At 30.6% G+C, this 26275-nt stretch overlaps 11 protein-coding genes across 11 annotated transcripts; 4 read left to right on the top strand and 7 right to left on the bottom strand.

Annotated features, from left to right (window-relative positions):
- Positions 1 to 518: 518 nt before the first annotated feature.
- On the top strand, positions 519 to 2426 carry SEO1 (putative permease SEO1; the record flags this gene model as incomplete). The annotated part of the gene is made up of 1 exon (XM_046080135.1): positions 519 to 2426. One exon carries the CDS (start codon positions 519 to 521, stop codon positions 2424 to 2426), a length of 1908 nt encoding a protein of 635 aa, XP_045937452.1.
- A 319-nt stretch (positions 2427 to 2745) lies between these two features.
- Positions 2746 to 3717, bottom strand: RBD2 (putative rhomboid protease RBD2; the record flags this gene model as incomplete). Its single annotated transcript, XM_046080134.1, has 1 exon — positions 2746 to 3717. One exon carries the CDS (start codon positions 3715 to 3717, stop codon positions 2746 to 2748), a length of 972 nt encoding a protein of 323 aa, XP_045937451.1.
- Positions 3718 to 4471: 754 nt separating this feature from the next.
- Positions 4472 to 5890, top strand: SCDLUD_001163 (uncharacterized protein; the record flags this gene model as incomplete). Its single annotated transcript, XM_046080133.1, has 1 exon — positions 4472 to 5890. The coding sequence occupies one exon, from the start codon at positions 4472 to 4474 to the stop codon at positions 5888 to 5890; it is 1419 nt and encodes a 472-aa protein (XP_045937450.1).
- Positions 5891 to 5949: 59 nt separating this feature from the next.
- On the bottom strand, positions 5950 to 6927 carry SCDLUD_001162 (carbon-nitrogen hydrolase family protein; the record flags this gene model as incomplete). Its single annotated transcript, XM_046080132.1, has 1 exon — positions 5950 to 6927. The coding sequence occupies one exon, from the start codon at positions 6925 to 6927 to the stop codon at positions 5950 to 5952; it is 978 nt and encodes a 325-aa protein (XP_045937449.1).
- A 417-nt stretch (positions 6928 to 7344) lies between these two features.
- On the bottom strand, positions 7345 to 8430 carry HUT1 (UDP-galactose transporter HUT1; the record flags this gene model as incomplete). The annotated part of the gene is made up of 1 exon (XM_046081394.1): positions 7345 to 8430. One exon carries the CDS (start codon positions 8428 to 8430, stop codon positions 7345 to 7347), a length of 1086 nt encoding a protein of 361 aa, XP_045937448.1.
- A 395-nt stretch (positions 8431 to 8825) lies between these two features.
- On the top strand, positions 8826 to 10580 carry SRP68 (signal recognition particle subunit SRP68; the record flags this gene model as incomplete). Its single annotated transcript, XM_046080131.1, has 1 exon — positions 8826 to 10580. The coding sequence occupies one exon, from the start codon at positions 8826 to 8828 to the stop codon at positions 10578 to 10580; it is 1755 nt and encodes a 584-aa protein (XP_045937447.1).
- Positions 10581 to 11076: 496 nt separating this feature from the next.
- SCDLUD_001159 (uncharacterized protein) lies at positions 11077 to 12723 on the top strand (the record flags this gene model as incomplete). Its single annotated transcript, XM_046076824.1, has 1 exon — positions 11077 to 12723. The coding sequence occupies one exon, from the start codon at positions 11077 to 11079 to the stop codon at positions 12721 to 12723; it is 1647 nt and encodes a 548-aa protein (XP_045937446.1).
- Positions 12724 to 13040: 317 nt separating this feature from the next.
- IQG1 (Iqg1p) lies at positions 13041 to 18776 on the bottom strand (the record flags this gene model as incomplete). The annotated part of the gene is made up of 1 exon (XM_046080130.1): positions 13041 to 18776. The coding sequence occupies one exon, from the start codon at positions 18774 to 18776 to the stop codon at positions 13041 to 13043; it is 5736 nt and encodes a 1911-aa protein (XP_045937445.1).
- A 436-nt stretch (positions 18777 to 19212) lies between these two features.
- Positions 19213 to 20016, bottom strand: CIN2 (GTPase-activating protein CIN2; the record flags this gene model as incomplete). The annotated part of the gene is made up of 1 exon (XM_046081533.1): positions 19213 to 20016. The coding sequence occupies one exon, from the start codon at positions 20014 to 20016 to the stop codon at positions 19213 to 19215; it is 804 nt and encodes a 267-aa protein (XP_045937444.1).
- A 372-nt stretch (positions 20017 to 20388) lies between these two features.
- On the bottom strand, positions 20389 to 22521 carry SCDLUD_001156 (uncharacterized protein; the record flags this gene model as incomplete). The annotated part of the gene is made up of 1 exon (XM_046080129.1): positions 20389 to 22521. One exon carries the CDS (start codon positions 22519 to 22521, stop codon positions 20389 to 20391), a length of 2133 nt encoding a protein of 710 aa, XP_045937443.1.
- Positions 22522 to 23220: 699 nt separating this feature from the next.
- On the bottom strand, positions 23221 to 26205 carry RTP1 (Rtp1p; the record flags this gene model as incomplete). The annotated part of the gene is made up of 1 exon (XM_046080128.1): positions 23221 to 26205. The coding sequence occupies one exon, from the start codon at positions 26203 to 26205 to the stop codon at positions 23221 to 23223; it is 2985 nt and encodes a 994-aa protein (XP_045937442.1).
- Positions 26206 to 26275: the final 70 nt, after the last annotated feature.

Raw genomic sequence — 26275 nt, 5'->3', positions numbered from 1 at the left:
TTCTTTTTCTTTTGTTTGAATAAAAATAAAAGTTATTGCTTGTCTAATACAATGACACAGATAAGTCTACATTATTACTCATCTCGGTCAACTAGAAAATCAGAAATAAAAAAAAAAAAAAAAAAAAAAAAAAAAACTTTACAAAAATTATCATTGAGGGTTAAGAACATAGAAGAATGAGGGGAAAAAAAAAACCGGTAATGCTCTTAATATATTGTTTTATTTAACTATGTTATATACAACTTGTTTTAGTAATATTGATAATTCTATAATATTACAAATTAAATTAAAAATAAAAAAAAAAATGAAAAAAGTAATTGATTTTTAAAAAACCTACATTATATAAAAGAATAGTATTTTTACTCAAAAAATAAATATTCTGGTGATCTTTTATTATATTATGGTCATTATCGTTCAACTTTCTCATAACAATTCTCATTTAGGAGTTATATAATTACGTGTAAATATATAACAACAGTAAAATACAAGAAACTTTATGTATATATATATACAAGTCCATGTCCGTTACCAATAATCCCAATTTAGAAAACATTGAAAAAAATAGTGACAGTTTTTTTTATCGGCACGCAGTTGTCCCATATAGGAGATTAAAATGGGGATTTTTGCCAGTTAGAAGAGAAGTCGAAGATTATAACGACAAAGAGAAAAAAGACCTACTTAATGAAGACACTTTTGTCGATTCTATTTCCTCCTCCAATGATAATAGCCAAAAAATCTTAAATGTCGAAACTGTCGGAGAAGAAGAAAAAGAAAACAAAGAAAGTTACAATGTTGAAACTAAAAACAATGACATTGAACAATTTACTGAAATTAACTCTCCAAAATTTGGTACTCACGAGCAACAAATTACAAATTATGAATATCGTGATGAAGCCAATAGAAAATGGTGGAGTTTCTTTAATGAAGAGGAGTACCGTGTTAGTAATAATAAAAAAAAACAAGTCAAATGGTACCAATGGTTTGGTCCTGATGTTTCTACTGCAGAAAAAAAACTAATATTAAAATTGGATATTTTGCTATCTTTTTATTCTTTATTGGCTTATTGGGTTAAATATTTGGATACCACCAATTTAAATAATGCCTATGTCTCGGGCATGCAACAGGAGTTGAATTTCAAAGGCAATGATTTGGTCCATGTACAAGTTATGTATACTATTGGTAATATTATTTTTCAGCTCCCTTTTTTATTTTATTTAAACAAAATTCCTTTAAACTATCTTTTACCAGTTTTGGATTTATGTTGGTCCCTATTGACAATCGGTGCAGCTTATGTTAATAGTGTCAACCATTTAAAGGCCATCAGGTTTTTTATTGGTGCTTTTGAGGCTCCATCATATTTGGCTTACCAATATTTGTTTGGATGTTTTTATAAACATGATGAAATGGCCAGACGTAGTTCGTTTTACTATTTGGGCCAGTATTTAGGTATTCTTTCCAGTAGTGGTATTCAATCTGGTGTTTATCAGTCCTTAAACGGCAAAAATGGCTTAAGTGGTTGGAGATGGAATTTTATCATTGATGCTATCATCTCCGTTGTTGTTGGTTTCATTGGGTTTTATTCTTTACCAGGCGACCCACATAATTGCTATTCTATTTTTTTGACAGATGATGAAATCAGATTAGCTAGAAAAAGATTGAAAGAAAATCATACAGAAGGTGCAGATTTCAAAGCCAAGGTCTTTGACGTTAAAGTTTGGAAAAGAATTCTTTGTGATTGGAAAATCTATATATTATCCTTGTGGAACATTTTTTGCTGGAATAACAATAATGGTACCTCTGGTGCTTACTTATTGTGGATTAAATCATTGAAGAAATATTCCGTTTCAAAAATTAATCAACTTGGCATGATTACTCCCGGGTTAGGTATGATTTATCTATTTTTAACTGGGGTGTACGCTGATAAAATGCATTCTAGATGGCAGGCTATTATCATTACCCAAGTCTTCAACTTTATAGGCAATGTCATTCTAGCTGTTTGGTATGTTCCTGAAGGGGCCAAATGGTTTGCTTTTATGTTGCAATACTTTGGTTGGTCAATGGCGCCAATTTTATATTCCTTTATGAATGATATTTGTCGCCGTGACTCTCAGTCCCGTTCCATTGTTTTAGTATTTATGAACATTATGGCACAGACATCTACGGCCTGGATCTCCGTTTTAGTCTGGAAAACAGCCGAATCTCCGCGTTATTTAAAAGGTTTTACTTGGACAGCTGTTGCTGCATTTTGTTTATCTGCTTGGACCTTTGTTGTTTTGTATTTCTACAAAAAAGATGAAAGGAAGTTTGCTAAAGAAAATGGCATTATTTTGTACAATTCAAAAACGGGTGAGAATTATCCACCCCCAAGGATAGAAGAAGAAGAAAGAGAAGAAGAAGAAGAAGAAGAAGAAAATAATCACTTTTGATGTTTCCATCAACCTTTGCTTTTATGGTTTACAATAATAATCTTTTTGTACAATATAATACATATGTTATATATAATAACCCTGTAAAAATAAACACAATACTTATTCAAAAAAAATTAAAAATAAAAAAAAAAAAAAAAACATTATCAATATTTAATTTTCCTACATATTTTATCATTATCAAGTTAAAATACATATAGATATGCCTAAAATAAGATATAGTAAATAATAGCGGATACTTAAAGATAAATGTGTTGTTGATTTGTCAATATTTACTTCAAATAATACTCCTATAAATAATAAATTGCAGCAGTGAATATTAATTAGATCCTAAGACCCTGCCAGAACTTGTAAAATTTTCATTTTGAGCGTTTGCAATAGAAGGTTGTACTGTTGGTAATACAGAGGCCGTGGATTCCCCATTATAATAATGTTCAGGGAAATATTCAATGCTTAATTTTTTCAAAAAAATCAACAAATAACCATTTCCGTTGGAAGAAGTGGTGGGAGAGGACATATCAGATGAACCATACCAGAACCCTAAACTTTCAAACTTGGAAATTAACTTGGATGGGATACACAACTTGTGATCAAAAATTTTTTGACCATTATAATACAAATACCCCGTGATAATACCGCATAAATGGCCCAAAAAACTTGCTTGGCCGAAAAAAATTACGGAAATAAAAAATAACATGAGAAATGGCAGCAATTGGAATCTGTTAAAAGACCTACCAAAAATAGTTATTGTTGTAACATTATTACCATTGAAAATATTGCGAATGTTGTATAAGATGTTGTTAGTAGTGGCTGTAGTTTCTACATCTTCGTCTGAGCTAATAGCAGAAGAGTTTGTTTCATTAAAATTAGCGCTTTGTGTGCAACAATACCAAGTGAACAAAGTGAACCACCAACCGCTGCTTCCAACAACTTGAACTGTACTGGACTCTCCTCTGTGGATTATAAATGAAAATGAACGTTCTAGTAAACAATAGAAAATCCCAGCAATAACTGCGAATAAGTTTAATAAAACCCCTGTTCTAATGGTACCTTTTTCACGTTCAAATAAAGATAATAATGAAAATAAAGCAATAGAGTTGAATAGTATATGTAAAATAGAAGCATGTTGCAAGGGGTAAAGCGATAAGTGACCGAATTTTTTTAAATCAAATAAATCCTCTTCATTTAAGGAAAAAGGTGCAATAGGCATAAATAGGAAAACGATCCATAAAAAAATAATTAGGCCTGAAGTAATGGCAGTGAATCTTATACCACCGATCTTGGAGAGCATTTTTGTTTTTATTTTTGTTTTTGTTTTTAAAAAAAAGTACCAAAAAAAAAAAAAAAAATAGAGAATAACTTTTGGTAATACTAGCTAAGTTAAACTTCTCCGATTAATATTGTTATGTTGCTTTGAGAGTGAAATATTCTCATAAAGATACAAATAAAACAAAAGGGGAAGATTTTTTAAGTTGGTGAAAAAGTTATCTTTTGGCAAGATTTGTAATTCGGGCAAGATTTGTAATTCGGGCAAGATTTGTAATTCGGGCTTTGAAAAGTTAACGAAATTCATTAAAGGATTTTTATAGAGACAACTTTTAGATTTTCGATAAATAAAATAAATAAAAACGGACCATATCCGAATGTCCGTATTTACATTTAATTTTAACAAATGTTTATTTCCACTTTTCGTTTTAAGTCCGAATTATATTCACTTACCAGTTTGATTCTTTTTTTTTTTTTTTTGTCTTACTAAAATGTATTTTTCTTTTTCTTTTTTCCAAAACGGATTTTAAAACCATTGAAAAAAAAAAAATATATATATATATATAAAGTGGAAAACTTTATTATCATTTAAATAAGTTAAAACTTTTCACAATTGTAGTTATAAAAATATTTAATTATTTGTCCAACTGCATATTTTTATTTATTTTACATGTAACTGAATGAAAAAATAGTTTTTTAAAAAAAAAAGATAAATGTTACCTTTAAAACATTTTCATAAACATATCCTTAAAGCAAAGAAAATCCCCATTCTTAAAACGATGGCAACAACTAGAAGTAAAAGTAGTATCAACACTAACCATACTAATGAATCCAACAATAAAAAAGCCAGATATAACAACACCAAACATGGCAATAATTTTAAAAGGGAAATCAACTTAAAAAACACTGGATCTGCGGCTATAGATAAATTGTCACATGTGACTTTAAATGATGAACAAGTGAGTCTCAAGAAAAAAATATTAGAATTTATATCCACAAATCTGGATAATTATAAAGATAATGATGGAACTTGCGCCATGTTTGTTATCCAAGGTGATGCTGGTACGGGTAAATCTGTTGTTTTAAACGCTTTATTTAATGATATTCAAAAAATTGCAGAAACAAAAAATTTAAAAGAAGTTGAGAAGGACTTCCCTCCACACGTTATCAAATCTCTGGAACACACTAAAAACTATTTGGTAGTAAACCATCCAGAAATGTTAAAATTGTATCATAGAATTAGCAAATCTTTTCGATACATTAATAAATCATCTTTGGAGAGACCCACTTCTCTAATTAACATGTTGACTAAGTCCAAATCAAAGTGTGATGTTGTTATTATAGATGAAGCGCACTTATTATCCACTTCAAAAGATGCATTCAAGAGATTTTATGGCGAGAACCACTTGCAAGATTTAATGAGTTTGAGCAAAGTTTTGATTATTGTTTTTGATGAAAAACAGTCTCTACGTATGGGTTCATTTTGGGGACAAACTTCTGAACGTAATGGTGCTAGTTTATCCACTTTTTATGACGCACTTCCTGCAAATAAGAAAAGCTGGTATTATTTGAAACAACAGTTTAGAGTTGTTGCAGAACCAGATATGTTACAATGGATCGAAAAAATTAGTACAACTGGCGAAATCTTACCATTCCCACAATCTGTTAAAACTAAGGAGAAATCTAACTTTGACTTTAAAATCTGGAGCGATTGTGGCGCTATGTATGAAGATTTAAAGGAGAAAAACAAACAATTTGGACAATGTAGAATGCTGGCCACTTATGATTTCCCATATAGACTAGATGGCAAAGATTATTTTGTTACATGTGGTGATAATTTTAAATTACGATGGGACAGGTATACTCCAAAGGCAATTACTCCCTGGAGCGAACGTGACGATACTATAGATGAAGTTGGTAGTGTCTATACAATTCAGGGATTCGATTTAAATTATGCTGGACTGATTCTGGGTAGAAGTGTTGGTTACGATAAAGAAACGGATAGCATTAAATTAAAACCGGAATATTATGACGACCATGCTGGGTTCACTAAAAAAAAAAATATTAAAGATGTCGACCTTGTTAAACACAAAATTATTATGAATAGTATCAATGTTTTAATGACAAGAGGAGTCAAGGGTATGTACCTATACGCTTGGGATCCTGAATTAAGGGAGAGATTGTTAGGATTAACATAGACATAGATATGTGTGTAAAACGTACGTATTAAAAAAAAAAAAAAAAAAAAAAAAAAGCTTTATTTTAAAAATGATACATTATTGTTACTGGGTTTTTCATTAACAGTTAATTGGAAAACGTCACCTCTTGCATAGTGACCGACTGGATCAAAGTCATAGCGAGCTTCCACAATAACATCAGTATCTATTTCAGCAGTGACTAAGCCTTCTTTGCCAATTAAAGGACCCGCAATAATTTCGCCATAAGGGTTAACAATAATACTACCACCATTAATACAAGGTATGTCACTGGATTCCCAACCAGGCAAGATTTTTCTTTCAGGATCTGACGGATCTGTAATTCCCAATCCCATCTTTGTAGCATCTGGCATATACTGAACAGCACTGACTACAAACAAACGGCCTTCGTAAGCAATGTTTTGCATAACAGATCTCCAAATTGGTCTTTGATCAACTGTTGGTGCACACCAAACATCTAATCCTTTAGCATACATGGCTTGTCTTAATAATGGTAACATATTTTCCCAGCAAATAGCACCACCAATCTTCCCCACCGCTGAATCAACAGCAGTTAGGGTAGAACCATCACCAGTACCCCAAATCAATCTTTCGGTAGCAGTTGGCATTAATTTACGATGTTTACCAATATAGCCTTTAATAGGGTCTATAAATAGCATGGTACAATACAAAGTTTTGTGAGAATCAAGTTCTTTTTCAATACAACCGACTACTAAACTAGCGTCTGTGTTATGGCTTAATTTGGCCAATTGCTTGACTTCGTATGCGTTTGGATCAGCAACAATTGCTTGGGAATAATATTCTGCATATTGTTCACGCCCAGATTGTAATCTATAACCCAAATATGTTCCAAATATGGAACCTTTGGGATATCCACCCAGAGTAGCTTCTGGTATAACGACTAATTTGGCACCACTGTTTTTAATTTCAGTTTCAAAACTCAAAATTTTTTCTAAAGTGGCTTGTGTACCTTTAGGATCGGTACCCACTTGTAAAGCTGCTACAATTTGTTTTACCATGTTAAAAAAAGAAAGAATATTTTATTGTTAGTTATTGTATTTTATTTTATTCTTTCAATCTTATATAAATATATATTTTAAAATTAAAACATTTATAAGCAAGAAAGATGAAATAAAAGGACGAAAACGCAAGGGGGGGGAAACAACCATATAACATTTGCTCGATAAGTTTAATTTCAACAGGGCCAAACAAAAATCAAAAATTAACAAATAAAAACAAAAAATTAAAAAAAAAAAAAAAAAAAAAAAAAATGCTTTATCTTTCTTGAGTTGTAAAGCACTTGCTACAGAAAAAAATTTTTTTTTTTTTTTTTCCTTTTCTAAAATCTCTCTTTATTATACTACCATTTGTAATTTCTTATATAACAATCTACAATAAATCATGAAAGAAAAAAAAAAAAAAAAAGTTAACTAGTATTATTCTTGTTTCTTCTCTCTCAAAGATGACTTGTTGATACCACGACTGCCCTTTTTATGCTTCATTATAGCTTCATAAGAAATACCACAAAATACAATACCAATACCTGCTATTTGAGGGCCATTCAATTTATGTTCATATACTACAATGCTTAAAATCATGGAAATCATTTTTCTTGTGACTGTAACCATGATCAATATTATTGAACCAAAACTTTGCAATGAATAAAATATGAAAACTTGTCCCAAGGCGCCACATATCGAATAAATCAATAGCAACTTCAAAATATCCGGCGAATCTTGGTTTAAAACTTGTAAACTTTTTTCTAACTGCGTTTTATCAAACAAAAGTAAATACGTTAAATTCCAAAAAAAAATACATCCATTTGAAATGACCATTAAATGTGATCCTGTAATTTGCTTATTTTTTTTTATCATCGTGTCTTGAGTAGCATTGGTTAATCCATCGAAAAACAGACTGATAAAGATCATCAATCCACCCAATAATGAAGATGAGAAACTGTTTCCTTTATCTTTGGTATTCTTTGAGGAACTGCCCAATGTGAATACGGTTACACCTATTGTTATTATAACCGCTATAATCTGTTTTTCCCTAGGTATAGCACTTTTGTAAACAAGTTTATGAACTAACAATACAGGTATTAATTTACAAGTTTTGGATAGTTGTAAAGCTACATATGAAATATATCTTAAAGAGTATGTGGCCAAGGGAGTTGAAAATGTTTGCGTAAATGACAATAAAATTAAATATACACGATTATCTTTTATGAATTGAGATAATGAGTAACGGTGACTTGTTGGGTTTTTGCTATGTTTATTATTAGAAAAAAAAAGGTATATGCTTCCAATAATTAATGCTATAGATGATTGAAAAACTGAAATGACAAATGGGAACGCAAATTTTTCACCACTACGAGGCCATATTTTTGTATTTAACGGCTCCTGTACCAATCCCCAAATTAGAAATGTACTATAAATGCCAATAACACAAAAAAAAAGCTGAAAGATATTTTTATTATTGATTGTATTGTTATTGCCACTAGAAACAGTCTTTTGAACACTCATTGACTTATATACATATATTCATTTTTTTTTTTTTTTTTCTTTTTTTTGTTATTGGACTAAAAGGATGACAGAATTAATATTATCAGTTCAGCCATTCAGTAATAAGAAAGTAATACACAAAACATTTTTTTTATTTTCCAAATATATTTTCCAGAATAATTTGCAAAAAAGAAAAAGGAAATTTGGTACGAATATTTTTTTTTTTTTTTTTTATCAATCAAAAGAAAAATTTTTTTCTTTTTTCTTTTTCATTGAAGAAATAATTCCGCATTTATAATTTTAGATTCATAACCAACAAACTTATTTTTTCTTTTTACTTTCTTTCTATTTTCACTATTTCTATTTAACAACTAAAAAAAAGAAAAATTAACAAAACTAAGTAAAACAAAGAAAGGATGGATAGTAAATATTATTCGCCATTAAGAAACACGTTTGGTTTACGTCCATATGATTTTTCTTATAGTTCAGGTAAAGAATTTAAAAAGGCTCATATTAAAGTAAATCACAAACTAATTAAATTAAGACATTATTGTAATGTTATTTGTAAAGATACTCACAATTATACCTCCAAATTGAATAAATTGGCTGAAGAGGATCACTATGCAAAAAATAAGAAATTAATTGGCGCTTTATTTTTACAGTTGGCTGAAAGGGATTTGATATATGTGGAAAGTTTAAGATTAAGAAATAAAGTTAGTAATAAAAATAAACAAGTGCCCACCAGATTAAAGAAAGCTTCTAAGTATACTAGCAAAATGATAGAAATTACTAGTAGTGAAAAAAATTGGAAAACCAGATTAGAATATTTAATCTATGATAGATTAGCCAGAATTGAGTATTATTTAAGCAGAAAAAATAATTCCAAATTTCAATCAACCTTAACAGTTGAATTTAATAAAGTTCTAGCTGCTCTAGAACTATTATCAAGTGTCAATGCAGACATGGATGGTAATTATTCTTCGATTGTTGAAAAAATTAAGCTTAAGTACAAATTCATTTCTACCAACGGTGTTACTATCAACTTACAAGATAATAAGAACGAGGATGAGATAATTAAAATTTTGTTGGAACAAGGTTATGTTCCATCCAAAGAGGGACCTGAAAAGAATGGTAACATTGATTTGTTAAAGGAGGTTACTTGGAGATCATACACTGCGAGCATACATAATAAAAATGTTGCCAAATATATTACGGAAGCAATGCAATTACAAGAAACAAATGACAAAAGGGACCATAACACTACTAAGGATAGCAAAAACTCTTCATCATTAGGCATTTCTTCTATCGACGAAATTTTGCTCTATTATAACATGGCAGAAGAGGAGTTAAATAAATCGATGGATCCCGAAGATAATTCTGACCAAATTTTATCAACTTTTATTAGATATAATAGATTATTTGTTTTGATTAAAAGAGATGCGAGAATGTTTGATAAATTAATCACACAGTGGAATTCCAAGATCAAGTTTATTATTAGAAAGCACAGCACTGAAAAGTATTTACAACATAAATACGGTGAAATTGAACGTATTTCGAAAGGTTTAACTTCTTATCTCTCACAAGTTTTAGCTTTGCCAGGTGTTTATTCTGATGATGAATTAACATCAGCGTTAAATTTGGCTATTGCCTATTATGAATCCAGCATTGAATCCTACTGTTTGGCAACATTGTATAAAATCAAAGGTAAACATCTAGAATCTATGGCTTTATTTACAGATGCTTTGGAAAAAATAAAAGATAGCAATAACAACAATAACATTGAAATACCATGCGGAATTATTTCTAACGAAAATGTACAAGACTTGATCAACTTTACAGAACAGGGTTGTGAAAGTGTCAAGAATTTGGCACTTTATGCTGAAAAACTACAAAGAAAAGCTGGTAATATCAAATTTGAAGGTACTGTTGCGGAAAATATTCACATTGTTGACCCAAGCATCACTAAATTACACAACCTATTTCCATTGAAACCAATTGTCAAACCTGTTATGGCTAAACCAACTTTATATGATCTAGCATTTAATTATATAGGATTAGACAATGTTCCAACTAAAACGCAACATCAAGAAAAAGAAAAGATATCAAATGACAGTAAAAATGTCAATAATGAAAATAAAAAGAAAAGTTTCTTTGGTTTATTTCGTGGTTAGTTGAAAGGGTTGTTTTTATTATTATTTTTTTTTTTGTAATATATTATTTTATTTTTAAGATGTTATCGACTAAAGTATTAGTATCTAAAAGTAAGATTATAAATCTTTGTTTCTATAAATCAAACGACCAACTTTTATGACGTTGTATTTTTTTTTAATTTTTTTTAACGACATACAATCTCGCTATTGCTGTATAGCGGACATTCGGTATACTTTTAAATATTAAAAAAAAAAAAAAAAAAAAAACACCTTAATTACCGAACTTTAAATAATTTCTTGGTAAAAAAGATGCGTTAAACAATTCCAATCATCGCCGCCCCTTTTTTTTTTGTTTTTTATTTATAATAATAATAGCTTAATTCGTCTTATCGTGTAAGAATTTAAACTACAAATTTTAACACTTTATTTCCAACGTTTAAGTATTGTTGATTTCTAAAAGGAGAAGGAAAAGAAAAATAAAAATAAAAACAAAAAGAAAAGAAAAAGAAAAATAAAAATGGCTATTAGAGATGATGATTGCTGTTGGATTTGTTATAATGATAAAGATCACCCACCGAAAAGTATTTTGAGACCCAGCAAAAATCCTGAAGAAGATTGGGTTAAGTGTAAATGTTCGCTAAGAGCACACAAAGCTTGTATTTTTTTATATGTCAGTAAAAAGCTGCAAGAAGGTAATTTGATGAAATTCAGTAAGGTATTATTTCATGATAATAAAATTTCCCCCGGACTAGGCGTAATGTCCTTTAACTTATGGCCATTAAGAGGCTTTAGCCAAAAAAATAAGTACAATGAACTATCTACCATGATTATGACAAAGTTTCATTTAATCAAAAGGGATGTCAATGGAAAATATTCAAAGGCCATGCTTTTTGGGTCAAAGCAAGAGTTATTTCTTCCATCCAAAAATGTTAACGTATCAGATTTTTTTACTGAATGTCCACAGTGTAAAGCGCCTATAATATATGAAGTTTGTCAGAGTTCCATAGGGCGCATTGCTTCTTCTATCAATAGAACTTGCTCAATCGCCTTGAAGTTCATTTGGGGTAATATTTTGGTTAGTTCTGTAATTAGTTCTGCAATTTTCACTGTTTCTACAACGATGATTTTTTGGGGGTTTGATATTTTAAATATGATGGCACCCAAAAGCACATTGATGAAAATAATGAATTTGGAAAATTATTCTACACTTAACGATGCGTTAAATAACGACGCATTATCATCCAGTCATGTTTTGCTTTTCAGTAGCATTCCACTTTTTTTATGTTCTATTAATCATCTAATTCCCTTGAAAGAATTTGAATGCAGCCTACTATCTTCAATTCCATTTTTACTTTTGTCAACAGTTTTCAACAACACAAACAAGAAACACCCAAGCAATTGGTTGCGTTATATTACTTTTATTACCATGGGCTATAGGTGCTTCTACTCGTTTGTAATCAATCCTATACACCGTAAATACTTTACCTTTCTTCAAAATGGAACTTCTGACAACGAATCTGATAATATAGAAAATGGCATATTATTTGGCTATAAACCAAGAAGTATCATGAGCAAATTTTATTCCTTTATAGCCTCCAAGATTAATTATATAAAAAATTTAATTGACCATGATTACTATTTTGAATCTAATGCAGACCCATTATGGCTAAGACTTGTGGAAACTATAGCATTACCTTATTTAGGTGTTTATTTTAATAAAAAATACTTATTAAGGAGCTCATTTATAAAGGACTGGATTTCTAAAATCACACAAACTCCCGACGATGCTTTATTTGTTGGAAATATATGTGGCTGTGTTTGTGTTTCACTAATGAAAACCATATCAAGGGTAATTTACTCCATTAGAGAAATGACTATAATGAAAAATAACAAAATTTATACGGCTGGTTCGCCCTTTATAATGGAGTTTGAAGCTGAATGTGTTGGTGCCAGACTTGGCTTTGTTGAAAAATTAGATGAGGACGACCTCGACTCATTGTATGTTATAAGTTCAATGGCACAGCAATTTCTATCGGAAAGATATTATAAGGAATGGATCACCTTTGTTACTCCAACGTTTAAGCCAATAAAGGAGTCTAAAAAAATGCTACAAAATTTGTTAGTAAAATCCTATATCGATCATAATTTAGATTCTATGGATTAGCGTTGTTCTTTTTTGTTTTTTTTTTTTTTTTCTACCTATGGGTCTTTACTTGTATGTATATATACCATTGTCATTACCTAGTTCTTAAATATTAATTTTTGTCTGATAAAAATTTTTATATATAAGCGGGGAGAAAAATACGCATTATCAGAATATTCAACTTGTAAATATATACTCTAATTTAATAATACAAATGCTTGTTTAATATTTTATGTAAAAGTACATCATTGTTATAAACGAAAAAAAAAAAAGAAAAGAAAATGATTAAATAAATAAACAAAAAAAAGGGAATAGTAATAAATATCAATAACAGTGTCTTAAAATGTGTTGTCAATTGTATAAAAATACTGAATAACCAAGTTAAATAAGTTCTTACTATTAAAAATAACTTTCCCCCCAATTAATTTGAGTTTTTTATTCCCTTCTTCGAGTTGTGAATCTAATAGTGTATTAAAATTAAATTTATCAGAAGTATGGCCTGTTCTATTTACTCCCTTTCTACTGTCTACCATTTCAATGATAAATTGTTTACCATTGGCTGTTGAAATTATAAAATCAACATCCGGAAATTTAGGTCCACTATTACCAAAATAATTCATCGGCAAACTACCCAATTTCTCCCCGATAATATCAATCAAAACACCCTTTTCAAATAATTGCCTTGTACTGAATTTATAATGAGCACAATCTGCTTCCGACACTTGTTTATGATTAACTTTGCTGTACATTTTCTTCAATTTTCCACCTAGTCCATGCGCCTTCTTTTTCTTTGGACTATAATCATTGGAAGATTGGATGCAATCCAACGATTGATGGATAACTTCATTTAAAGATTTATAATTTTTTTCCAGAGTAGTACGCTTTTGTTTTAATTCTTTAATTGTGGTATTAGCAACATCAATTTCTTTTAAATTCCTAGTTTTAACATAAACGTGGCACTTAATTGTGTTGGCAATGTCATTTAGTAAACATTGAAAATTACCAGCCCTGTCAATGAAACCCATTGTGTCCAGCTCTAACGTTTTTTCTGAAATATACATCTTCAAATCAAAATAACTATTAGATGGTAAATCTTTAAAGACAGAATTTTCCCTAATAGATGGATATTGTTGCAGTAATTTTTTAAACTTAAGTTCCTCTTGAGTATCATTACCTGGTAACGTTAAAACTTCCAAAACATTAGTGGCTTTGCTTGTAAATACTTGTAGCATGTAAATTAACCCCCACATTACATCGTTATACATAGCTTTGCCTCTATCATCAACATCACTCAATTTATAAGCAGAGGGATTTAACTCTAAAGTAACCACTTGTCCCTTTCCAAATTTGTTCCGTACCGTTTCCTTTTCAGCTAAATCATCAACTAAGCGAACCATAGGATCGTCTTGTGGGAAGATCTCGATGTTTTCGCTCAAGAAATGATATATTTCATCCAAGTATTTGGCGTTAATAACCAACACCGGTCTATTGCCATTGTTCATATCACGATAAACCAACGATTCCATATATTCCTCATACTTGGGAGGGATTTGTAAGCTTTGTAAGGTTTCTGCAATATCTTTATTAACTTCAGCAACATATTGATTTAATGGGGAATAAAAGTGTTTAAACTTTCTCAATGAAAATACCACATTTAAAGATTCGCATAAAATTTTCAGTTTCCCCATTGTTTCCTGACCATGCGATATCTCAACACCATAATCTGAGCAATTTACTAGAAAATCATTTACAAAAGAGCCAATAATAATCTTAGATATGGCTTCCAAAGCATCCAATTCATCACTACTTTTGCCAGCAACAGTTACATAGGCCTTTGTGCACAAATATAAAACCTCAATTGGTAATTCAGCTATATGCATACTCAAAATCCTATGAATTCTATCAATAAAAGACCATAAAGTACCCATATTTGCAACGTATCTGGCCTTGGTTGCGTCATCCTCAACAGCAGTTTCTGCTGGCAACCTACTGGAAGTTGGGTGTAATTTACAGTAAATTATACTTGGATCACTTTCAAAATCAACATTTACCGAGTCAATGCTGCTTACTACATCAGCAAATAATTGTTTCATGATTGTCTTCTTTTGACTAACCAAATAAACATGCAACAACAATTTCCATGAATCAGTATTCCTTTCGTCACATAAAAAGTCTTCAATCTCAGCTCTACTATCAATATCAACCATTAACATTTCAGACACTAATTTGACATACAAAGTATTTTCACGATGTCCCATCGAGCCATCTCTTTTAAAATAAATTAATGACAAGTACTTCAAAATCTTATTCTTATTGGTGGTAAATAATAGTCTAAAATAAAACGGATCAACTTGTAACAAGTAAAAAATCTTTTCGAATAGATCGATCTCAATGCCAGATTCATCACTTACCGAGTTTCCCGAAGAATTCAAGATCTTTTGTATATCAATATAGGGCGTGTCGCTGACTTTCAAGTTATTATCATTTAGCAAATTCATCTTTTGAACTAATTTTCGTAGCTTGTGCTCCAATTTACTAATGTCCACATTTTCCTTATCGATTAGCTCTTTGGAATGTTCTAAAGCGTCTTGAGTTTCAAATGTTGGCTGTACACCGTTCAATAAAAATGCAAACTTACGAACTGCCCATAAACTTGGATTAGCAAAGGACATAATTTCGTGGTAAGCCATCTTCATTGTATATGCTCTAAACTTGCTTTGAATTTTAATAATTTCTCTTTTGTGTTTCCTATAATAGGCATCCATATCCCTTAGGGCTTGTCTTACTAAACTACCCCTACAAATTGCCTTTAATAAATCTAAAGGTTCATTGTGTAATATTTCATTCAACACATCCAAAGTGTATCTGGTTAATACACCCCGAACATTGGCTTGCAATAATTGTATGCTTTCCATAGTGCTGTGTGATTTTCTCACAACTTTAAAAACTTTTCTTCTAGCAAAACCACCTTGAATGTAAGCAGCAAACCAATCTAACTTGGAATCAAAATTAATCAATGCATCATTTAAAGCATATATATCGTCTCTTTTTTTGGCAGCACGAATATAAGATTGAACCCTCAAAACTATTTCCATATTGGAAGTATTATTGTCAGTGAAGTACTTTTGAACGTTTGAAGTTCTTCTATAGAGTGTGCCTCTGACGATACTTTGTAATCTAGCAATAGAGTCTTCGTATACTCTAATATTAGTAACATCTTCAATTACCTTATCTCTTACCTTAACACCTCGGTAAATGCTTTGCAACAAGTTAATTGCAGGTAAATTGCGGTCAATATTATTTGCCTGTGTCTTTACCCCCCTTCTAAGTTTAGAAGCTCTAATATAAGACTGAATAGACTCAACAGTAAGTTGATGTTTCATAACTCGAAATAGTAGTTTGTCCATATCATCCCGAATTCTATAAGCACGAATCTTTGCTTGAAGGTCAACCAATGGACCAAATTCCTCAAACTTAATGGCACGATCTTTCAAACCCATTTTTTTTCTGGTTATAAAACCTCTGATTCTAGATTGTGTATTTAAGATTTGTGGGATACACAGTTCCATCTTGGAATCTATATCATAAATAATGTATCTAAGATTTGAACCTCTGCACAAGGCTTGAATTTCACATAAAGTATCTAGAAATTCTAATTCTGTCATTCTCTTTGCCTTGTTTGGAGAAATCCTGGACTGCAGGTATGTGTGTGGTCTTTCCAAAAAAAAGTCACGCTCAGGATATTCATAGGAAGATGTAGTGGTAAAAGAAGGCACCTCCACTTCCCTTATCCTTCTTCTAGTAGATAAACGTCTATTTAGAGTTGGAGAATAATATGAGATATCCTTTCTTGGCGTGTAATACTGTAAACTTGGAATAGTACTTATATCTTTTATGGGGGCACGTTCAAAACGTTTACGTGGTTTATATGGAGAATGTTTAGAGGGGGAGATTGGTATGTCGTAGTAGTCATAATTTCTTCTATGAGGCGAAATAAATGGATTTTTTGTTGATGTTGTATTTTCTGCATATTTTGGAGAAGTATGTTTGACAGAAGATAAACCATCATTAGCAATAGAATCATCTTCTTCATTATATTCGATATTCTGAGCTGGATCGGTACCAACCTCAATCATATTTACTGGTTCTTCATTTTCTTCACCAGACTCCTCTTCTTCATCAGACTCCTCTTCTTTTATAATTTTCTTTATTATTGTTTTTTTTTTAATAATTTTGGGTTCTTTTTTCACTTTCTTTCTAATAATCTTGGTTATAATCTCCTCTTCCTCTTCTTCCTCTTCTTCACTTTCGTCCCTCTTTTTCTTCATTCCCTCTTCTTCTACTATTACTACTTCCTCTTCTTTTTCTTCTTCCGACTCTTCTTCTTCGTTGGCAATATCATCATTATTGGTCTTGTATTTATTTTTCGAGAAACCAGCACTTTTTTTAGTGGATTTTTTATTATTACGTGGTATTCTACTGTAATTTTCATCACTACTTTCAGCTTCTTCATCATGATTTAAAAACTGTTTTTCTCCGTCTTCTAAAATATTCCCACTAAACCTATTGCTCGAAAGATTGTCTCTATTTGTTGCAACAGATTCTGGTTTATCAAAATCATTAATTAATCCTTCCGGTGTATTGAGTGTACCGCTGTTTGGAATAGTAGTATTAACGTCATTAGCAAAAAAATCAAAACTACGTATATTAGGAAAGTTTATTTTGCATCTTCTAATTTCATCAGAGCTAAAACTTTCAATACCAGAAACATTTTTCATGGCAGGAACCTTATTGGGCCATTTTTTGTGTAAAACATAGGCCAATGCGTGTAAAGTTTCAAACACTTTGGGAATATTCTTACCGTCGTACAAATCTGTTGTTTCAAATCTTAGGACATCTGGAACACGAGCAACATCAACTAGCAACAAAAAATTTTGAATGTTTTCCATTAATTTAAATTTAAATTTGATAGTAGCCGGATGAACAGTATGGACCAATTGAGGATTAATCTTTTGTGCTAATTTTGCCAAAGCTACACCATCGCGTAGACTGTTTTTTGATAATATGTCAATTACTGCGGGCAAAGTATCGCCAGTAATTTCTTCAATCCATGTTTTTGCTTCGCTCACCCTGCACAGAAACTCATAGTATTTCAATTCCAATTTACTCAATTTGCTGGCATCAAAAGTTTTGCTTTCAGTATGGGAACTTGTAGTAGCACTATTAGTTGCCTTGTTTATTAGAGATTCGTCTGTAGCAATGGCGTCTCGATTGGTGGTTTGGTTTTCTTTAATACCGGTACTATTATTGAAAGTATTCTTTTTGTTTGTAATGGTATTTTTTTTCAATGGAATTTCTTTGTTGGCTATAGTATCTTTTTTTAATAGACCTTCTTTTTCAGTAAGAGTATCTTTTTTAAATAGGGCTTCCTTTTTAGCGAGGATACTCGTGTTAGCTGATGTTTCTTTTGCAGAACTATTATTATTTTTAAATGGTGATTCCATTTTAGCAATTTTGTCATTCACTAATTTTGTTTCTTTCGAAATATTACCGTTTAGTTTTTGATATGAAAATTTAGACTGGGTCAAAGTTTTTGGCGATTTAGTTAAGTTTTTTGAAGCATTATTGACTGTTTCTGAAGATTTATTATCGCTAACGCCGCCAGTGAATTTTAAATATGATGATTTTTCAGGATTTCTAAACTCTTTTAATGGCTTGGCTTTTGGAGAAACAAACCTATCTGGTGACTTCCCCTTATCGTTTTGTAAAAAAATATTATCTTTTAAAGGCGAGTTGACCAACTTGGAGTTTTCGGAATTGCTTTTTGAATTGTTCTCAGACTCATTCTCATCTAAAAAGCTGGATTTTATTTTATTAATCTTTGGTGTGGTATTATTTTCTAAAAACTTTGATTTTACCTTATTAATCTTTTGAGAATTATTTTCTGAATTGATCCTGGAAGATGAGCGTGGTTTCAATGGTTCTAAACTTTCGCCATTTTCCTTCAATTGTTGTAAATACTGTTCTTTAAAGGAACTACCTTTTAATGGAGAACCCATATCTGTAACAGGCATTCTGTTTATTTTTGTTTTGATTTATGCTAAAGTTTATGTTGAATTACACTAGGAATAAAAGATGATTTATCTAGCTTAGAAAAGAAAAGATAATTTGATGAAGAATAAAAAAATATTAGAAAATAAAATAAACAAAGTTTCAAAAGTTAGAAGCTCCTTTTGTTTGCTTGACTAATGAAACTATATTAATATACTATTTTTTTAATAATTCAAAACTGAGCAATACAGTAGCAATGAAATATAATTATACATATAAATAAATAAAAAAAAAAAAAAAAAAAGATTCATCTTGTTTACAATTTTCCTAATATAGAAAATGTAAACAAATAAACAAACATTTCCTAAAAAGGAATAGCAATGATTCATATAATCAAAAAAAAAAAAAAAAAAAAAAAAAAAAAAAAAAAAGAGGGGGGAAAAAAGAATACCAACCGTTTTATCCGTGAGTGCGAAAATGTGCATACGGGTTATTTACAAAATCATAATTTTTACCCTCGTTTAAAATGTCATTAAAATCTTGAATCTCTAGACACTGTTTATTAGCAAAATCAAAAAGCAAATTACAACAATCTTCTAAGATAACATTGATCTTGTTTAAGTCTGGTTGTAAAGTCCGTCTAGAAATTTGTATTCCACAACGCGAAAGTTTATGGAAACGAATCTGTATATATTGATTAGATTCTAGATTTATTTTAATTCTAGAGTCAATAATATTTTCCAGATAAATGCTACTTTGCAATGATCCAAGTTTATCCAAGTTTAGAATACAATTTTTTGCATTTTTGATAATAATAGGTTTAGTAGGCGGATTGGAAGAATCGACATATACTGTACAACCGTTCAAATTCTCCAATAATTTATCACTTAATTGTATTTTCTTGTCTTTCATTACACCATGTACCGCAGGATTTGTAGTTGCATTTAAAGTTGAAATTGATTTTACTAGTTGTTTATTACCAGTGACAATTTTGGTCCCTTTAAAACCTGGAAATTTTAAAGAACAAGAGGTATTCAAAACATTTTCAGTTCTTGGATCTTTGTTTAAGATTTTGGTCATATTATCTATGAATTTTCGATATAATTCCAAATGATAAGTTGTCAATTCATCTTTATTCAGGGCAAAATACTTTTTAAACTCTTGAAACTTAGTTATTGCCGCTATCTTCTTGTCTGGATCATTGATTAAAAATGTCAATTCCTTTTTATAACTATTTAGGTGTCCAACAATATCATCCTCCATTGTTACGAACACTTATGTTAATAATATATATAGATGCATATTCCATGATCTCTTTATGGCCATATGATAATAAATAGTTGAAAATTAGAATAAAGGATAAGGTAAAAAGAGAGATTTAAGAAAAAAAATTAAAAAAAAAAAAAAACAAAAAAAGAAAAACTAATGAAACAAAAAAAAAAGAAAAAAAAAAAAAAAAAGTAGACATCAAAATAAATTAAAAGAAATTTACATAATATGAAGAAATGCAACTAAATACATCGACAAAACTGTATAAGAAAAATACCACATATAAACCTTTATAAAACAGGGGAAAAAAAAAAAAAAAAAAAAGGAAAAATTTTGTTATAAATACATGAAAACAATCGAATCAAATCAATCAACTTCTTCCATTTCTGTTTCAGCATTAACTTCTTCAATTGGAGCTTCAGTAGCAGCTTGTTCGAATTTTTCTTCTTCTTCTTCATCAAGGTTCAAACCTAAGGAAATTAATCTGTTAATTCTGTTTGCAAAGGTAGTTGGTTCTTCCAATGTAAAACCAGATGTTAACAATGAAGTTTCAAACAACAAGTTGGTCAAATCCTTAACAGTCTTATCTTCAGCGCCACCGTCTTCAACTCTCTTTCTCAATTCCTTAATAATTGGAGACTTTGGAGAAATTTCAAAAATCTTCTTGGAGGACATGTAAGAAGACATAGTAGTGTCTCTTAAAGCTTGTGCCTTCATAATTCTTTCCATGTTAGCGGACCAACCGAATTGGGCGGTTCTAATAGCAGCTGGTGCATCAATTAGTTTATAAGAAACAATAACTTTTTCAACCTTTTCGCCCAAGATTTCTTTCAAAGCTTTGGTCAATGGTTCAAATTCCTTAGTTTCCTTTTCTCTTTCGGCCTTTTCTTCATCGGTTTCTTCTAACTCGAAGTCCTTGGTGATATCAACCAATTTTTTACCGTCAAATTCCTTCAATTGAGTGAAAGCATATTCATCAATTGGATCAACCAAAAACAAAACTTCAAAGTTCTTAGCCTTCAAAGCATCTAAAAATGGTGATTTTTCAACAGCCTTCAAAGATTCACCAGTAATATAGTAAATATTCTTTTGATGTTCTGGCATTCTTGTAACGTAATCAGTCAAAGAAGTCATTTCATCAATGGATTTAGTAGAATTGTAACGTAACAACTTAGACAAAGCAGATCTGTTTTGAGTATCTTCATGAATACCTAACTTGATATTCTTGGAGAAAGCTTCATAAAAGGTCTTGAATTGCTCAGCATCTTCCGCAATTTCATTGAAAGTCTCAATCAACTTCTTGACAATGTTCTTTCTGATAACCTTCATGATCTTGTTTTGTTGCAACATTTCTCTGGACAAGTTCAATGGCAAGTCTTCGGAGTCAACAACACCTCTGACAAAGCTCAACCATTCAGGGATTAATTCATCGGCTTCATCAGTAATAAAAACACGACGAACATATAACTTAATGTTGGTCTTCTTCTTCTTGGATTCAAACAAATCAAATGGAGCCTTCTTTGGAATGAATAAAATAGCTTTGAATTCTAATTGACCCTCAACAGAGAAATGTTTGACGGCCAATGGGTCTTGCCAGTCATTAGAAATGGATTTGTAAAAAGCATTGTACTCTTCTTGAGTAACTTCGCTTGGGTTTCTGGTCCACAATGGTTTGGTTTTGTTCAAAACTTCCAACTCCTTAACCTCTTCCTTGATCTTTTTTGGTTCTTTCTCTTTCTTTTCTTCTTCTTCTTCATCAACTTCCTCTAATTTTGGTTTCTTGTCATCTTCTTCTTCCTCCTTCTTTTCTTCCTCTTCAGTATCCTTCTTTTCGTCTTCTTCAGCAGGAACTTCCTTTTCAACTTCTTTGGTAACAACCAGTTGAATTGGGTAAGCAACAAATTCAGAGTGACGTTTGACAACTTCCTTAATCTTCTTTTCTTCCAAGTATTCTAATTGATCATCTTTCAAAAATAATCTCAAGACGGTACCTCTACCAATCTTTTCACCTTCGGTATCTAAACTAATTGTAAAGGAACCACCTGCGTTAGATTCCCAAATGTATTGTTCATCATCGTTATGTTTAGAAATAACTTGGACTCTGTCAGCAACCAAAAATAAAGAATAGAAACCAACACCAAACTGACCAATCATAGAAACATCTGCACCAGCAGATAAAGCTTCCATAAAGGCCTTAGTACCAGACTTGGCAATAGTACCCAAGTTGTTGATCAATTCAGCCTTGGTCATACCAATACCTGAATCTCTGATTTCTAAAACTTTTTGTTCTGGATATGGAGTAATTCTGATGAATAGTTCTGGTTCCGTTTCCAAAACTTTTGGGTCAGACAAAGACTGATATCTAATCTTGTCCAAAGCATCAGAAGCATTAGAAATTAACTCTCTTAAGAAAATTTCTTTATTAGAGTAAACAGTATTGATGATTAAACTCATCAATTGAGTAATTTCAGCTTGAAATTCATAAGTTTCAGAGGACATTTTTTTTTCTTTGTATTGTTGTTGTTTTTTTTCTGTTTTTTTTTTGTTCTGGTTTATTAGTATTTTATAAAAACTAAGATATATTAAATGTCAAAAATTATAAAAAAAGGATATAATGAAAGAAAAAATTACAAGAAAAAAAAAAATTAGTGATTTATCACCCCTTGTCATCCTTGTCCCTTTTATATATTGTATTACTTTTGCTCTGACTTGGTATTTTTCTTTTTTTTTTTGAAAAAACCAAAAAAAAAAAAAAAAAATTGTTTGCCTTGTACTCAATCGTCTTTCATAGGTTTGAAAATATTTACAAGTTTTCATTTATAATTTTTTTTTTTCTATTTTATTCCATATTATTCTACAAAATTCCTTGTGACACTGTGTAATTCTTCTACGCGTTTTTATGTGTACCATTGGTAACCATCATCTTTTAATTTTTTCCTTTTTGTCACCGTTGTTGTTGTTGTTGTTGTCGTCGTCGTCATCTTCAACTAAACTAAAATTTTTTTTTTTCCAGAACCTTCCATTTTCTATCCTTTTTTTTTTTAGTTTTTTCTCTTTTTCAGAAAAAAGGTGGAAAAAAATATGCATCGGTGTAGGCATTTTTAATTTAGAAAAATATACTCAAAATATCCTTACTAATAAGTTCTACCGATAAAGATGAGAATGTATTTACATAACAAACAGAATATATTTAAATTATTATTTGATTTTTAAATTATTAAGCAAAGAATTGCCCGTTTCATCTATTTTCAAATATTCTCTAATGAACTCATCAATTAGTTTTAATACTTGATCTATTTGCTCACATACTAAGTAGTCGGTTTCTTTGCTCCTGGTGTATGTTAATATTTCTTGCAAATTGGCACCACTGTACTCTGATGGAAAGTTTTCTAATCCAGAATTATACAACAAATCATGGATCACGTGAATGGCACTGCGGCGCATTAGTTTGGAAGTTTCCCCATCGTTCTCAAATTTCAAAATACCAAAAGAACAATCTAGAATTTCCGATACATAAGTAGGGTTTAAACCGGATGCGTTAACTTGTAGACAGGCGCCCAATAACGACATAGCAGACATCCTTAATCTGTTATCAACAGAGATATTGTTGTCGCCCTTTCTTATTTTTTCAAGGCAAACTTCTATTATTTTATTGGCGCCTTCGCCGGTGAATAATTCGTTTTGTAAATTAATGTAGTTTATTAGAACCTCCCCAATTTTCAAATTGTCATCTAAACTTATTTTTTTGGAATCTTTATTTCTGTAATAATTGATTAGAATGTCCAAGGATTCGGCTGGTTTAAATTCACATAGCCCCACTAACCCCTTAATAACATTCAAATAAATAAATGGGTCCTTATCATGTAATTGGTGAATGTGTAAATCCACAACAAAACCTAAATCAATTACATCGGATTTGTTTAAAATCAAACTGCGTAGCATATACAACCCCTGCGCTCTAATTGGTACTAACGGATCATTTATATTTATAATAGCCTTTCTTAATATTTCCTTATCATCAGCGTCTTCGGCGTCATTATTGGAGCCATTAGTACAATTGTTTAATTTTTCTTTAGAACAACATATGTCCTCAATTCTAAGTGCCAAAGATGTTGCTTGTCTATCTTGCGGGAATTTTGCAAGTAGTCTAGTTTTTATCAGTATTAGTGTTTCAAGCGATGTTTCAGACATAAATTGGGGATCAGATACAGAGATAATGTTTGATAGCAATTGTAAAAGTAACAGGAAAATGTCATTGCTGTCATCCACCGGAGTTTCATCCTCTGTTTCGTCGTCTTCGTCATCACTGTCTGGAATGTTATCACAAGTTTTAGTATGCTTAGCAACACCGACATTATGCTGCTCCTCCAATTCCCTTAGATCGAGTAAGTTATATATAAGAGCTAATATTTCTTCTGGGTTTTTCGCAATATCCGTTTGAAATTCTTGGTTCATTTTTTCTAATAGTTTTAAATCACTCAATACTAAAATACTGGCGTCGGTATTATCTTCTCGTGCGCCCTCATTGTTTCTTACCCAACGATTCAAAACAGATAAAAAAACATCACTCGTTATTTCATGTTGATTAATTAATTTTAATAATTCGATAAATAAATTAACATTATTATCCAGATTAACAAATTTTTGTTGAAGCTTTTTAACAGTATAGTGGTTTTCGCCTTCTTTATTCGTCTTGTTGGCCATGAGTATGTCAATATCCGAGGATTTCCCCAAAATTATTTTAGGCAAATTGGCTTCTAAATCCATAAACAAAACACCCCATTTCTCATTATACTCGTCAATGGTACAAAAGTTTAATATCAAATAGCTCAAATCCTTATAAGTTCCAGTCAACTCCATAAAAGTCTTGATTAGGTTTAATATAATTTTATGGTAATCTTTCGATTGTGGCAATGGATGGGTTTTGACAAAATTGGCATATCTCCAGAGAGATAGATAAAAATCATATTCATTATATTTGTTAATTAAATCTTTAAGTAATTCCATATTGGTTTGTTTTGAAAGAGAAATTAAAATATTTATTGTGTCGTTTAATTGTTTGATGCCAATAGGCTTTTTTTTTAAATTAAACAAAACGTCATATATTGGCTGGAAAAGAAAATCATATATAATCCTTTTATTTTTAAAATAAAAATCGGTAATGACAGCATTTAAACTTGTGACTAGTATGGAATTATTTATATTTGTTAAACCATCTCTAATTTGTGGGAAAAGTTTGTTGAAATATTCAACACTCTTTATATTTTTTGGCTTGGATGTTAGCAGCATAACAAATTTGGTTAAATTATCCATCCGAAACTCGTTTTCTTGTTCTCTGTCGAGCAATATAAACTCTGCCAATGAGATAACCCCATCTTTACATCTTTTTAATGGCAATGTGGTCAATCTGTTTAAAAATTCCTGTTTAACTTGTAAGTGAGCAGTGGATTGGAATAACACAGTGTATAATTCATATAGATTATATGTTTTTTGCATGGATTCTAAATTTTCAAACTCTTCAGTCATGTATGCATGATCATCAGTATCATACAGACTTAGTACAAGCATCCCAACCAATATATCTGAATAACCAGTGCCTTTCAAAAATAATTCTTTAATAATCGAACTGCTTTCAGGTTTCAAAATACCATTATACAAGGCCATAACTATACTTTTTAAACATGAAATATTTTGCTTAGAGGTACGGCTACCTGAAATTTTGAAAATTTTATTTCTATAAGTATTTTTAAAGTCTTGTAAATTCCTTTGTTCCATAGGGATCCCAACACCATCAGGCAAATTGGCGTAAATACCTTGGATTATGATTAAATTCACCAATAATTCAAAATACTTCATGTCATGCAATGAAATGGGTAATAAAGTTTCCTTTTTTTTGCAATTTTCTTCATTAGCTTGGTTATCCAAAAGTAATTTATTTAAAGTCAATAATTTGCTAATCAATTCATTTACAAATTCTAGTGGGCTTGAGAAGCCGCAATCTTCATAACAAAAGGTTTCGATACTTGTAGTTTTAATTTTTTGAAGATAATTTGTATCTAAATCTTGGAAAAAATTATCAATAGGGGTATTTTTAGTAAACTGTGGTTTTCTTCGTAATAGGTCATCTATTTTTACATCTTTTGTTGAGATATGATCGCAATTATTAGTATCATCCTTAGACATGGTACTTATGTTTATGTTTATTTCTTATTTTTTTTTCTTTGTTTTTCTTGTATTAATTGTTAAACTACAA

Source organism: Saccharomycodes ludwigii, chromosome I (genome assembly GCF_020623625.1).
Source record: "Saccharomycodes ludwigii strain NBRC 1722 chromosome I, whole genome shotgun sequence".
Lineage (NCBI taxonomy): Eukaryota > Fungi > Ascomycota > Saccharomycetes > Saccharomycodales > Saccharomycodaceae > Saccharomycodes > Saccharomycodes ludwigii.
Note: the sequence above shows the minus strand (reverse complement) of the source record. Positions and strands in the feature narration are given on the sequence as shown.